Here is a 15,080-nt window from a genome sequence, read left to right as displayed (position 1 = left end):
GCCGATGACCATTAACCTTAAATGAAGATGAGGAGTTCAAAGGAGAATCTCCATGGCACCATTATCAAAAACATCTTTCACCAAGAATTGTCCATTCCATCTTGACATGAGCTTTCCGGGGAACAACTTCATCCTTGAATTGTAGAGGAGGACCTTGTCACCTACACAAAACTCCTTTTTCTCAATCAACTTGTCATTAACCTCCTTGGAGCGAGCATTATAGGTGCTAGCACAATCGTAAGCATCAAGTCGAAGTCCCGCTAACTCATGAAGATCCAACCACCTCTTCTCTCCCGCACTAGCTAAGTAAAAATTTATCTTCTTAATGGCCCACAAGGCACGATGTTCAAGCTCTACCGGGAGATGGCATGATTTGCCATAGACAAGGCGATATGGAGTGGTACCAATAGGCGTCTTGAAAGCCGTCCTATAAGCCCAAAGAGCATCATCTAACTTGTCCGACCAATCCTTTCTATTCCTTGTAACCGTCTTCTCAAGAATGAGCTTTATTTGACGATTGGAGACCTCGACTTGGCCACTCGATTGAGGATGATATGGAAGGTCGAACCGTTGATGCACTCCATGTTTCCTCAACATCTTTTGGAAGGCGTTGTGAACAAAATGAGATTCGTTATCACTTATCACGGCCTTAGGCACGCCAAACCTTGGGAAGATGATTTTTTTGAACAAATTCAACACTACTTTGTGGTCACTAGTAGGGGAGGCAATGGCCTCAACCTATTTAGAATCATAGTCCACAGCCACAAGTATGAATTGATTACCATATGAAGATGGGAATGGTCCCATGAAGTCAATCCCCCAAACATCGAACACCTCTAACTCAAGAATGGGCTGTTGAGGCATCTCATTCCTCTTGGAGATATTCCCAACCCTTTGACATCGGTCGCATGACTTCACAAAGCCCCATGAATCTTTGAAGAGATGCGGCCACCACAAACCACGTTGAAGAATCTTGGTAGTGGTCTTGGAAACACCCATATGCCCACCACTAGGGTCCGAGTGGCACATCCTTAAAACACTAGGCACCTCTTCATTTGGAACACAACGCCTAAGTAATCCATCAACCCCTCGTTTGTATAAGATGGGATCATCCCACAAGTAATGTCTTGCCTCCCTTTTGATTTTCTTCCTTTGGTTCTTTGAGAAAGAGGGTGGAAACTCCCCACATGCTAGAAAATTCACCAAGTTGGCATACCATGGGAGTTCCTTCACCTCTATGGCATATAAGAAGTCATCAAGCATTCTATCCTCAATTGGTGAACCATCATCATGAATTTGATCACCCTCAAGGCGAGAAATATGGTCCGCCACAACATTCTCCGCACCCTTCTTGTCCCTAATCTCAATCTCAAAAGTTTGCAATTCAAGCACCTATCGAATCAACCTAGGCTTGGACTCTTTCTTGGCAAAGAGATACTTGAGGGCCGCATGATTCGTGGAAACTATGGTCTTGGAACCCAACAAGTAACAACGGAATTTCTCAAAAGAGTGCACAATTGCTAAAAATTCCTTTTCCGTTGTTGTGTAGTTCTTTTGAGCCCCATTGAGTGTCTTGGACATATAGTAAATCACATGAAGATTCTTGCCTACACGTTGTCCCAAAACACCTCCAATCGCCCAATCACTCGCATCACACATCAATTCAAAAGGAAGATCCCACCTTGGGGCTTGAACAATAGGAGTGGAGATTAGGGCCTTCTTCAATCTATCAAATGCCTTCAAGCATTTGTCATCAAAAATGAACTCAACATCCTTTTGAAGAAGGTCATTTAGAGGCTTAGCAATGAGTGAAAAATCCTTGATGAATCTCCTATAAAAACCCGCATGACCAAGGAACGATCTCACTCCCTTGACATTCACCGAAGGTGGAAGTTTCTCAATCACTTCTATTTTTTCCTTATCCACCTCAATGCCTCTATTTGAAATCTTGTGCCCAAACACTATACCTTCCTCCACCATGAAGTGGAATTTCTCCCAATTCAAAACAAGATTGACCTTCACACATCTTTCCAAACACTTCTCAAGGTTCATAAGGCACTCCTCAAATGAAACACCCCCCACCGAAAAGTCATCCATGAAGACCTCCATTTCCTCCTCCAACATATCCACGAAAATACTCATCATGCACCTTTGGAATGTAGCGGGTGCATTGCATAACCCAAAGGGCATTCTTATGCAAAGGTCCCATAAGGACATGTGAAGGTAGTTTTCTCTTGATCATCGGGGTGGATGGGGATTTGGAAGAATCCCGAATATCCATCGAGGAAACAATAAAACTTGTGCCTTGTTAGTCTTTCAAGCATTTGATCAATAAATGGGGGAGGGAAGTGATCCTTCTTGGTGGATTTGTTTAGACGTCTATAGTCTATACAGACGTCTAAACACATCCGCCAACCCGTGACCGTCCTAGTTGGAATGAGCTCACCCTTCTCATTCTCAACCACGGTCATGCCCCCCTTCTTTGGAACGACATGCACGGGGGAGACCCACCTTGAGCTAGAGACGGGGAATATGATTCCCGCGTCCAATAGCTTGGTGATCTCCTTCTTAACTACCTCTCCCATTTGGGGACGTAGTTTCCTTTGTCGTTCGATAGAAGGAAGGGCGCCTTCCTCAAGTGTTATGTGGTGTTGGCACATGGCGGGGCTTATACCTTTAAGAACATCAATTGTGTACCCCAAAGCACCTTGGTGCTTTCTCAAAACACCACATAACGCTTGAGCTTGGCTCACGCTCAAGGATGCACTAACTATCACGGGGTAAGTGGAATGAGGGCCCAAGAACTCATACCTAAGGTGTAATGGTAGAGGTTTGAGCTCTACCATAGGCACACCATTACCTTCCTTTGATGTGGCCGCTTGCAAAGCTTATTGGCTTGAGATTTTCAAGCACATTTGCTCATCCACTTCCTCCATGCTTTCATTAAGCAATTCCTCATAGAATGCCATTTCCTTGCATGGTGTACCTACTTTTTCCTTGTTCAACAAAACATTCTCAAGAGCATCGTTAGAGGTTAGAAAGTGCTCATGCATGGAAGACACAACATGATCAAGTGAATCAATAATCATGCAATTTTTTAGAGAAGAACATGGATACTTTATGCTTTCATTCAAATCAAATTCAATGACCTCATCTCTTACCTTAAGGGAAATCTTTGCACTCCTCACATCAATCATAGCACCCGAGGTAGCAAGAAAGGGTCTACCTAAAATGATTGGAATTGTAGCATCTTCATCCATTTCAAGCACAACAAAATCCACCGGGAACACAAACTTCCCAACCCTCAATGGAACATCTTCTACCTTACCTTTTGGAAACTTGATTGACCTATCGGCTAATTGCAAGGTAATGTTAGAAGGTAAGAGTTCCTCTAGTTCAAGTCTTTGATAAACCGAATATGTCATTAGGCTCACACTAGCTCCCAAGTCACATAAGGCATTATCAATTTGCATCTTGTTAATGGCACAAGGGATGGAGAAGTTTCCGGGATCTTTCAATTTGGGTGGCATTTTGTTCATGATGATAGCACTACAATTTTCGGTCAAGTTGATAGTCTCCACAACCTCACAAGTTCTTTTCCCACTTAAAATGTCCTTGAGGAATTTGGCATAATTTGGCATTTGGTTGATCACATCGGTAAAAGGTAGAGAAAGATGATGTTGTTCTAGCATATCAATGAATCTCCCAAATTGTTCATCCAATTTGTGTCTCATGAATTTTTGTGGGTAAGGGAGCTTGGGTTTCATAATTTCTTTCTCTACTCTCACCTCTCTAGGTGTCTCAACCACAACCTCATCCAATGATGCCCTATCCCCCTCATTCTCAACCAAGGCTTCCTTAGGAATCTCCTTATCTTCACCCTTCCTAGGCAATCTCTCCTCAAGAACCTTACCACTCCTTGTAACAATAGCATTCACGGGTTTCTTGGGATCAAGACCTTGGGAAGGTAAAGAAGAAGGGCTTGCATGATCTTTCAAAGCATTAGCAAGTTGAGAAATTTGGTTCAAGCATTTTATTGTGGGTCATCATTTCATTGAACTTTTTATCACTAACGGCCATGTATGTGTTCAACAACTTGGTTTGATTCTCAATTATTTCTTCCAAATTGGTCCTAGGTGAAGAAGGTTATGAATAGGAATTTTCACCTTGAGTCTTTGGAACAAATATGGGTGGGGGACCTCTTTGAGCATTATTTTGAAAATTGCCCCTCCCTTAATTGTTCCAAGTACCCCTATTTTGATTTTGACCATAACCTTGATTATGGTTACCACCACCTTGATTATGATTACCACTACCTTGGTTATGATTTCCATAACCTTGGTTTTGATTACCATAATTTTGGTTTTGATTTTGGCCACTATAACCTTGGTTATTATAGCTACCACGACAACCTTGGTTCCCTTGGTTTCTATAACCACCACCTTGGTTATAGTTGTCAAAATTGCCTTGGTTTTGGTAATTCCTATTCCATGCATTGACCTCTTTGATTATCAAACCTTTGAACATTATTATTTGACACATAATTCACATGCTCACTCTCATTGTTATCAAAATCATCAACACATTCATTAGGACAATTACTAGAGTCATGATCATACGATCCACATGCATCAAAAAACAAACAACCCATAGGCATATTATGTGAAGAGGGAGGGGGTTGAGAGTTAGAAAGAGTACCTCTCCCCTTAAATTGGGAGGGAAGATTCGAAGCTTGAGAAGAAGAAGAAGCGGTCTCCAACTTGGCTTTGATTGCGGTCACCTCCTTTCCCAAGTTTGTCATTTGGGAGGAAAGGTTGTTGATCGCATTTAGATGGTCCACCGAGTATAATGAAGATTGCTTGCTTGAAGAGTCCCTCTCCCCATCTTTCCAATCTCTATAGTACGTCACCACGTCCTCAATAATGTCCACCACTTCTTCTTCAGTCTTGTTCATGATAGGACCCCCGGCCCCCCCATCAAGGCATGACTTGCCTTGGGGACTTAAACCGCCATAGAAGATTTGGACCACTTGGTATGTTGGGATTCCGTGGTGAGGGCACTCCCTTTGATACTCTTTGTATCTCTCCCATGCTTCGTAAAGGCTTTCATTTGGCCTTTGCTTGAACCCTTGAATCAAGGCTCTTGCCTCCGCCGTCTTCTTTTGAGGGTAGAAGCGGGACAAGAAGGCCTTTGTAACATCATCCTATGTTCTCAAGGAGTTGGGCTTCACCTCTTTATCTAGCCACTCTAAGGATCTTCCTATGAAAGAGAAGGGGAACAACTTGAGGCAGATGAACTCTTGAGAAACTCCGTTGACTTTGATGGTGTTGCAATATTTCTCAAATTCTTTAAGATGGTTCAACAGGCTCTCATTCTTAGCCCCACTATATTTCCTCCTCTCAATTAAGGTGATCATGGCCGGCCGAATTTCGAAATCATTTGCCGGTGTTGTAGGCGGAGCTATACCGCTCTCAAACCTATAAGCACCGGGTATTCCTAGCTCCTTCAAGGCCACTCTCGGATTTTCTCCCATGCCTTGCTCTTCTTCAATCCCTTCTTCACTTGAAGAACTATACCCCAAGGATCAATTAGCTATTCTTCTCCTTGATAGAGTCCTTTCGATTTTCGGGTCAAAAGGCACAATGGATCGATCACGAGCTCTATGCATGCAAAACTCAAAGAAAATATTAGTAGCACGGCTACAAGTGTAGCCTAAAGAAACAAAATCTTTTTGTATTTTTCAATTAAAATGAAGTAGACTCAACAACAAAAGATAAGCACCAATAGCATTCCCCGGCAACGACGCCATTTTGACAAGAGGAAAATGTATGTCGTTATCTACCCTTCTTCCAAGTCAAACTAAATTTGTAAACACCTAACCAACCTTATATGAATATAGGGCAAGTTAAGGGTCGATCCCTAGGGAATGCAATGATGAAAACTAGAGTCTAAGTCAACCTACATCAAAGATGGAGTTGAGATTATGGTTGGCACTATGGTAAACTAAAACAAGTCTAATCAAGTAAATCAAAGGTCTAAACACTAGGGATATGGGTTCCACATGCAAGTTCAATGATAATGCTAGTTTAGAGCTCAATCAATTAATTCAAGTATTGCAATGGACAAACAATAGTAGAAATCAAGAGAGTTCAAATGCTATCTCCTATAGGCCAATCTAGGAGTCACTATGAAAGGCAAATCAAGAAGAATCACAAGCAAACCCAATCAATTAGAGTAACTTTCAAATCAATTGTTCATGTCATTAAGAGTTGCAATGCAATCTAGATTAATCTTATAGGTTGATCACTCCTAGTCTAATCAATCACATGCAAAACTATGTCAACCAATTTAATTGCAACAAATCAATCAATCAAAGAGCATCAACTAGCAATTTCATTAATCAAACATGCTTCCCCCTTTCCCTAGCAACTAATCTACTCACTAATCATGGTGAAATTCAAGAACAAATAAATAGAAATTGCATTGATCATCATTCTATATCAAATTCTAAGAGAAATCAAAATAATCAACAATATCAAATTCAAATCCAAAGAAAAACAAGCAACAAGCATAAATCAAATAGCAAGTAAGTAAGAGATGAAAGAAGGAAGTGATTCTCACTAATATTGATGATTGAAAATGAAGAAATCCAAACTTGATTGATCAAATGTTGATTTACAAATCAAAAACAAAGAACTTCTCTCTAACTTCTCTCTAAATTCTCTCTCTAAAACTAAGCTAATGAAATATTCTCAAAAAGTTGGTTTCAAAAAGGAATTACAATTCTATTTATAAGCAAAGAAGAAACCGGCAAATCCCGCGCCCTCTTTCGATGAACCCACGGCCGCGGATAAATGGGTACGGAACCCTCCGCGGGCTATCTGGGCAACACCCGCGCCCGCGGCAATATAAACCCGCGCCCGCGGCCAAAGATGCCGCGCCCGCGGCTAATCCCCTGCTCCTAAAACTCAATCAGGGGGCCGCGGTCTCTCTGAGACGGAGCGCCCTCTCCAAGTTTCCCGCGCCCGCGGGGCAACCGCGGGAAGTTCCTGCCAAAATCTGGCCATTTGTGCTTCTTGAGCCCGCACCCGCAACTTCACTGACCCGCGCCCGCGGCCTGCTGGCAATACCTTGGAGACCTCTCCGAGGCCTCTACAAGGCCTCTCTAAGCCCTCTCTATCCAAATGCTTCTTCCTTGCTTGGTCATTAAGGTCCCAACTTGATTCCTTTGCAAAGGTGATTCTCCAAGTACCTACACAAGCAAACAAAGAAAGGAAATAAAAGGGAAAAGGAGCCAAATAAAAGGAAAACACGAGAAAAAACACGAGAACCATAAAGAAAAGAGGAGAAAGAGAATACTAAAGGAAAAAGGACCAAAAATAAGAGAAGAAAGCATGAAAAATGGAAAGAAATAACCCCAAAAGACTACCCTATGAGTGCCATAAATGACACTCATCAATGCACAACAAATAATGCACAATTAGTCAAGTAGGCACGATATGATGCAATGAGTTCGCAACCTAACCATGGCTCTAGTTCTCTAAAGTTCGGGATATGGGTTAGTCAATAGAGGGTCAATGGTTAATTGTCCGAATGCACCGCGCGGAAGCCTAACCGTGAAAGGTTGGCGCGAGTGGATGGGACACCGCGAGTTTTAGAAAAAACTCGCTTCCATGGTTTGGTGAATTCAACAATCTCGGATGTACCCTTTGTTTCTTAGAGTGTTCAATAAGGTAGATGGAGCATAAATTCCCAGAGGGTTATGTCCATATGTAGAACACATATGGGTTTCAGAAAAAGTGAGAAAAACTCTATCAGGAAGTAGGATCGAGCAAACAATGCGAAAAACTAGTCGAAATTAGAATGCATATTTGTGGCTCGATATTGGAATAATTTGGCGCCAGCAAACAGAGATTGGCGCTAGGTTTTAGCTGTAGCGCCTGGCGACAGAACTGTCGTCTGGCGCTACAGTTAAAATTCTTGCGCTAATACTCTGTTCGCTAACGTTAATTTCAACATGCCTCAGTAGCTTTCTGTGCTCGATAAAATTTTCCAGTTTTTGCGCAGTGTTATTTTGTTCCTAGTTGTGCAAGATATTCCTCAAATTTCCTACATGTAAAATCCTATGTTTTAACTCATTACGGATGGTCTTTCCAATGAGATCTTTTTTATGCATATGATAATAATGTTAAACAAAATTACGCACATGAAATACTTAGAACGTTTCCAGTCTCATCCACTCATTCTAAATCATTGCCAAAACAAATTCAGGAATTAAAATAGAAATCCTCCCTAGAGGAGTCGCCAAAAACTGTAGGGAATATTTCAAGCGTTAACCCCTAGCTTGAACCCCACTGTGATCATACACTAAAGTACGGTGGCGTCCAAAGGGAAAGAAGATAGAGAAAAAGAGTCGCCAACAAGTTTTAGGAACTTGTAAACCGTTCGCGAGGTGAAGGTTACACCCCTTAACGCTCTAAGAGATCGTCAACTCTAATAAGGTCTTGAACCAAATAGGGTTCAGGGATGAAGGTACAAATCCAACCTAAAAGAGATTGAACCTGTCCTAATAATAGGCCTCTACTTTATTCTGATCGTATTCATGTGCGCTTTCTGACTAACATGCAAGCTATATGATTAACCATAAACCTGTTTAATCTATGTTGGTTGAATATTAATGCACAAATAAACTATTGTTGGTGATCACTTGAATTATAATCATATTAACCCTAAACAAGATTATTAATTATCTTATTAAGACTGATTACAAGTAAAAATTCCCTTTCAACATGCATAAAAGGTGTGATCAAGCAATAACAATAAGTAGAAAGCAACAAAATAATAATAATAACAATAATAATAATAATAATAATATTCATAATCATGTTAAAGCATAATAATTGCAAGATCCTAGGCATGATACTAACAAGATTAATAACAAACCCTAGCATGTCACTAAACGATAAAAATCAAAGCTTTAACCCTAACATGATACTAACAATCATAAATATTAGGAAGAACATAGAAGGCATCATACTTTTAATCATACTTAATATTAAAGTTACCCTAGACATGATACTAGGTATATCATAATAACAACCTAAGCATGATTTTTATATAATAACATCAATAAAAACCATTAAAATATTTACTTGGATGCCTCGCACCTCTTTCTAATAACAAAATACACATGTTAGTAACTTCAAGGAAAATATAAAAACAATTAAATTAAATAATTGAAAGAGAGATTTGGGACCAAACCCTCAAAAATTAAAACCTTTCACGTCTAGGGCAAAGGCAACTTCGAATATGGCTAGGTGTTTCTAAATCTAATGAGTGTGGAATTTTTATATTTGAGAGAAGCTAGTTTAGAAAAGAGAGAGAGAGAGTAATCAAGAGAATCTTGATGAGAGTCGATAAGAATTAGAAAGAATAAGAATTGATGATTTAAAACGGAGTTTTTAGAAGACTATTTATAGAAAAAATCAGCCAAAAAGATAAAACATCAAAAAACAGAGTTCTGACGCATAAAACCATATTAGCGCCAAACGCTGACCTTAGCGCCAGACGCTAAGGCTAGCGCCAGGCGCCAAGCGTAGCGTCAGGCGCTACAGCTGGCGTTTGACGCTGACTAAGAAATTGACGCTTTTTCTTAAAATCAGATAGAAATTGCCGTACAGGAGGATAAAATCGTATTTTCCTCAAAAACGTTCTTTTATTCTGATTAAAACTCTGAAAAGTCAACAAAAGTCAATTTATCAATTCTAATTGAATTAGGAATGAAAAGAACCTTCTAGAAGAATATAGAAGACTAAAATCATTCCTAATTGCATTAGGAACGATAAATCCATATTAGGCCTTCCTCTAGATCATTGGGCCGCATATAAGGCTCAAACCAGGCCCAGTTCAGTAATTTGGCCATAACTTGCTCAATATTCATCGGAATTGGGCTTATAATAAATCGTTGGAAAGCTCTTTTAAAGCCCTATCCAACTACACTACTATTGGACCCATATCAAGGTCCAACCAAACTGGATTGGCTATTTTCTTAAAATAGTTTTTCAAAAATAAAGAGAAGAGAAAAGAAATTAAAACTATCCGCAGCACTAAAATTTTCACAGTTTCACTTCATTCGATTATGATTCGACGCGAAAGGTACTCATCACCGGGTTTGGTTTTTGGGAGACACAGATCGGTGTCTATACATGGCTAGTGAGGTGACTCCGCTGAGGGAGAGGGCGGATGCCATGCAGCTCCAGTTGGGAGAATTTCAGCTCACTCAAACCAAGTTGAAGAGCTGCGAGGAACAGTTGGGGACCTCTCAGGCCAGAGTGAAGGCGTAGGAGGCGGAAATGGCAGATCTGCGAGCTGCGTATACTGTTGAGCTAGAAGCTGCTAGGAAAGAGGCTCTCCGACCTTTTGTGTTCTCTCCTGCTTTTGCTAAGCTATTGGTTGATCGCCATGATGGTGGATGGGAAACTGTGGCTCGGTGCGTTAGCAGCTTATATGGTGGAGGTGAGGAGCAACAGGCTCGCTTCAACGTTTTCTGGGCTAAGGTTGAAGCTGCAGGTGAGGCTGGTTTGTTTGACCTCCCTATTGATTATCCTCGTGCTGCCAGCTGCAAGATTCCCAACAAGGCTGTGCTGAACTTGGAGGTGCCTCTCTGCCCTAACGTTGCTGCAGCTATTGGAGTGGAGTCCTTGACTGGTGATCAATAAAGGTTATGGCGGCTATCACCCTCCTACTCTAGTGGTTCCTCTGAGTTTCCCTCACCCAGATCTGTTGTAACTAGGTAGTTTTTATTACTATCTTTGGGGTGTATAGCTACCAAAGATTATGTTTCTCTGTGTAATTCCTGAATACTTTGTCTTTTGTTGCTGGGTATGCCCAGCTTAACTTGTATTTGTGTTCTCCTAACTTTACCTGCTGAGTGTTTCCTTGTCCCGGTGGACGAGGGCTCTTCTTTATTTTCCCTGCGACTGACTTGCTGAATGTTTACTCTGCCATGGGGGGCAGGGGTTCAGCTTTATAATGTATGCCTTTTAAGATCTTCTTCTGCTGCTTTGTCTCCTGTTTATTTTATTGTTTGCACATTTGCCTGAAACTATGCATTTCTTAGCAGTATCCAGATTTTTTTAGCGCTGCAGCATCTTTATTGCATTTGGTGGGGCCTCCCTGTCTTCGTAATTTAGCTGCTTAGCGCTTACCTGCTTCTTTGTACTCTGTTGTGCTTTAGCAGGAACTTTGTCGCATTTTATCCTTCCTGCTGTATTTGCTTTAAGTTCTTATGCATTGCGCACTCTACTTGGCTCTGACCAGAGATTTTGCCTGTGCGCTGGCTAGTTTATTCGATTGCGCGTTGTTTAATCAACCCTATTGAGACTTATTTGTGTCAATTAGCTTACTTATACTGCGACTTGTCATTTTGTGAGTTGTCATTCAGCTTGTTTTGCTGTGACTTATTTATGTCGTTCAGCTTGTTTATGCTGCGACTTTGTCATTTTGTGAGTTGTCATTCAGCTTGTTTTGCTATGACTTATTTATGTCGTTCAGCTTGTTATGCTGCGACTTTGTCATTTTGTGAGTTGTCATTCAGCTTGTTTTGCTATGACTTATTTATGTCGTTCAGCTTGTTTATGTTGCGACTTTGTCATTTTGTGCCTACTTACTTCTTTTCGTAAGGGCTTATTGTCTGGTTGTCTTATCCTTTCATCTCCCCCTCAAAGAGATGGGCTAAGTGGGACTAAGAGAGCCTTAGTGTTTCCCACATAGCTCATCCTCTTCTTTTTCCCTTTTCTCTCCTGCTCAAGCTGAACGTGCCAGGCTTCCCCCTCAGGCGTCCCCGAGGTGGTGCCCTACTTTGCTGTGAGCAGGTGAGGTGAGGTTTTAGGGAGGGATGCGTTTTCTTTGCCACTTTGCACTAGAGTGCTTCTTGCCTCAAACACTTTGTTATTGTCCTTATTTGACTTCTGCATGTTAGCATATGATGCTTGGTCATAACATATTAAACAAATTTACGCAGCATACTCCTCACGTAGAGGCTTATATTTCATTTAATAAAAATGGCTCAAATGCCTTAATTAACATAACATGGGCTGAATAAAAGTCTATCAGACTTGAAACAACTATGTTTGTTTGTTCAGACTGTTTAAACAAAATACTTCTTTAACACATCAGCATTGAAACTGTTTCTTAAGACCTGACCTTCTTGATCTGCAAGGGGGAACGCTCCTGGTCCAACTTACTCGTGAATGATGAAAGGGCCTTCCTAGTTTGCTGATAGCTTTCCATGGTGATTTCCTCTTCCCACTGCTGTTGTCCTTCTAAGGACCAAGTTTCCAGGCAGGAGCTCCCTATGCTTGACCCTCTTGTTGAAAGCCTTTGAAATCCTGCTCTTCTGGGTTGCCAACTTGAGAGCTTCTTTCAACCTTACTTCTGGCATTAAGTCTAGCTCTTCCACGCTTTTCATTTCCTTGCTACTCATAGTGCTGTATCCTCAGGCTGGGGATTTGTACTTCCACTGGGACAACTGCGTCAGCCCCGTAGGCTAGGGTGAAGGGGCTCTTACCGGTTGTCTCCTCCTCAGTGGTCCCGTTTGCCCACAAGACCTCTGGGACTAGGTCTGCCCACAAGCCTTTATACTCCTCTAGCTTCTTCTGCAGGGATGTCAGGATCAGCTTGTTTGCTTCTTCTGCTTGACCATTGCTCTGCCGGTAGCAGACTGAGGCACTTGCATACTTGGTGCCCGTGTCCCCCAGGTAGTCATTTATGGTGTCACAGTCAAATTGACATCCGTGATCAAAGACTACGCACTGTGGCACCTCGAATCTCGTGATGATGTTTTTCCATATGAACGTCCTGACTTGGGCTGCCTTTATGTACTTAGTGGGTTTGGCTTCTATCCACTTTATAAATTAATCTATCACCACAATGAGATAATTCCTGCCCATTGACCTAGTGGTGAAAGGTCCCAATATGTCCATTCCCCACTGGGCAAACGGGATCGGGCTAAGGATTGGAGTTAGATCGTTTGCTGGCTGATTTATGACTGGTGAATACATTTGACACTTGTCGCATTTTTTCACATATGCTAGTGTGTCTTGTGTGAGAGTTGGCCAATATACCCCCCTTCTAAGGACCTCTACTCCCAATGCTTTTCCACCAATGTGGTTGGCGCATATTCCGGAGTGGGCTTCTTCCATAATGCCCTCCTGCTCCCACTCAGGAATACACCTCATTAGTGGTTTTGAGAAAACTTTTTTGTTGAGTTCCCCGTTCATCACTACATACCAGTTGGAGTCTTTCTTCACCTTCTTAGCCTGTACCTCATCATCGGGCAGTGAGCCGTGGACTTTGTACGCCAAGATGTCTGAGAACCAGGCTTTCTGCCTTCCAATGCAGTTTACCTGCTCTTTTTCGGCAATGCTGCTTTCTTCTAGCACTTCAACCACCACTGTCCTTGTGAGGCTTTGTAAGGTAGAGCTGGCTAACTTGGATAAGGCGTCGCTCTGAGAGTTTCCTGCTTTGGGGACCAAGTATATCTGGAAGTGGACTAGCTGGGCTGCCAGTTCTTTTACCTTGGTTACGTACTTCAGCGTGGTGGCTTCCCTTATCTCATACGCCCCCTGCAGTTGGCTGGCAACGAGCTGAGAATCAGTTTGCAGGTGTACCTTGCGGGCTCCGGCTGCGAGGCTCATACGCATGCCTGCTAGCGCCGCTTCGTACTCAGCTTCGTTATTCGATGCTTTGAACTTGAATTTTATAGCATACTCGAATACGTTTCCTTCAGGAGATGTCCTTATGACTCCTACTCCACTCCCTGTTTGGGCCGAGGACCCATCCACTTCCACCTTCCAGACCCTAATATCATCTTCTTTCTCCTCGTAGGAGGCTTCCACTATGAACTCCACTAAAGCTTGTGCCTTGATGGCTGCTCTAGGTTTGACCTCGAATTCGTACTCAGAAAGCTCAATTTCCCATTTTAAGAGTCTACCCAATGCATCCATTTTTTGTAATGCTTTCTCCAGCGGGTGGTTTGTGAGGACTTCTACTACATGCGCGTCAAAATATGCCTTTAGTTTCCTTGCTGCTGTGACCACAGCGAAGGCTAGCTACTCTACCAATGGGTACCTTTGCTCTGCCTCGGTCAGCACGTGGCTCACGAAGTATATTTGCCTTTGTTGCTTCTATCTTTCTACCAGCAAAACGGCTGCGATTGTCTGTATTGACGTAGAGATGTAAAGCTGCAGCTTTTCCCTCAGCTCCGGGCTGATCATTGTTGGGAGCTTAGTCGGATGCTCCTTAATACCCTCAAAGGCTTCTTTCTCTTTAGTCCCCCACTTAAATTCTCTGTTCCCTTTCAATAGCTGATAGAACGGCAAGGCCTTATCCACTGACTTGCTGATGAACCTGGTAAGTGCGGCCATTCTTCCTGTCAACCGCATGATATCCCTGATGCTCTTAGGCTCAGGCAGGTTGAGGACTACTTCAACCTTTTCTAGATTGGCATCTATCCCTCTCTCGCTGATCAGAAAACCCAAGAACTTTCCCGAGCTGACTCCAAAGACACATTCCTTCGGGTTGAGTTTGATTTTATACTTGTTCATGGTGGCAAATGTTTCCTCCAGATCCATGATATGTCCAGCCTGCGTGACACTCTTAACAATTGAGTCGTCAATGTATACTTCAACATTTCTACCCTTTTGGTGTGGGAATACTCTATCCATTGCCTTTTGAAAAGTTGCCCCAGCATTCTTCAGCCCGAAACATTTCTACCCTTCTGCTGGTATCACGATTCCTGTTAACCATCCTCGGGGGTCTCTGCCACTTGTCGTCAGCTTTATTCACGCTGAATATATGAGACCTGGAATGGGTTAACGGGGTATATTGGTCAAACCTCCCAGGCCTTGGCCCTCTCTTTGAGTCTGACCTTCTCAGTCCTACTGCCCTATCCGCTTCTCTGCGGTTTTGCTCAGCCCTGCTCGGCTGGTCCACCCTAGTTGTGTTCTCTGCCCGGGTGACCTCTACCCGCTTAACTGAGTCACCAGGTGCTTTCCTACCCAGTATTGCTTTGTCAGTCT

General features: G+C 42.4%; 2 protein-coding genes and 1 pseudogene across 2 annotated transcripts; 1 reads left to right on the top strand and 2 right to left on the bottom strand.

The window, feature by feature from the left end:
* Positions 1-5,042: 5,042 nt before the first annotated feature.
* Positions 5,043-5,141, top strand: LOC145626037 (small nucleolar RNA R71; annotated as a pseudogene).
* Positions 5,142-12,476: 7,335 nt separating this feature from the next.
* Positions 12,477-14,006, bottom strand: LOC145624970 (uncharacterized). Its single transcript, XM_081678057.1, has 2 exons — positions 13,125-14,006; positions 12,477-12,905 (listed from the first exon to the last, which is right to left on the bottom strand). Exons 1-2 carry the CDS (start codon positions 14,004-14,006, stop codon positions 12,477-12,479), a joined length of 1,311 nt encoding a protein of 436 aa, XP_081534183.1.
* A 55-nt stretch (positions 14,007-14,061) lies between these two features.
* LOC145624969 (putative mitochondrial protein AtMg00860) lies at positions 14,062-14,606 on the bottom strand. The gene is made up of 2 exons (XM_081678056.1): positions 14,309-14,606; positions 14,062-14,219 (listed from the first exon to the last, which is right to left on the bottom strand). The coding sequence occupies exons 1-2, from the start codon at positions 14,604-14,606 to the stop codon at positions 14,062-14,064; spliced, it is 456 nt and encodes a 151-aa protein (XP_081534182.1).
* Between the last annotated feature and the right edge of the window lie 474 nt (positions 14,607-15,080).

This window comes from Chenopodium album, chromosome 3 (assembly GCF_948465745.1).
Source record: "Chenopodium album chromosome 3, dcCheAlbu1.1, whole genome shotgun sequence".
In the NCBI taxonomy this organism is placed as follows: Eukaryota; Viridiplantae; Streptophyta; class Magnoliopsida; order Caryophyllales; family Amaranthaceae; genus Chenopodium; species Chenopodium album.
Note: the sequence above shows the minus strand (reverse complement) of the source record. Positions and strands in the feature narration are given on the sequence as shown.

Coding starts and splice junctions, on each gene's coding strand:
- LOC145624970 (XM_081678057.1), bottom strand. CDS start 14,006: ATGGATGCATTGGGTAGACTCTTAAAATGGGAAATTGAGCTTTCTGAG. Junction 12,906..13,124: donor TAGAGGTCCTTAGAAGGGGG/GTATATTGGCCA, acceptor TAATTTATAAAG/TGGATAGAAGCCAAACCCAC.
- LOC145624969 (XM_081678056.1), bottom strand. CDS start 14,606: ATGAACAAGTATAAAATCAAACTCAACCCGAAGGAATGTGTCTTTGGA. Junction 14,220..14,308: donor AGAGAAAGAAGCCTTTGAGG/GTATTAAGGAGC, acceptor ACGTCAATACAG/ACAATCGCAGCCGTTTTGCT.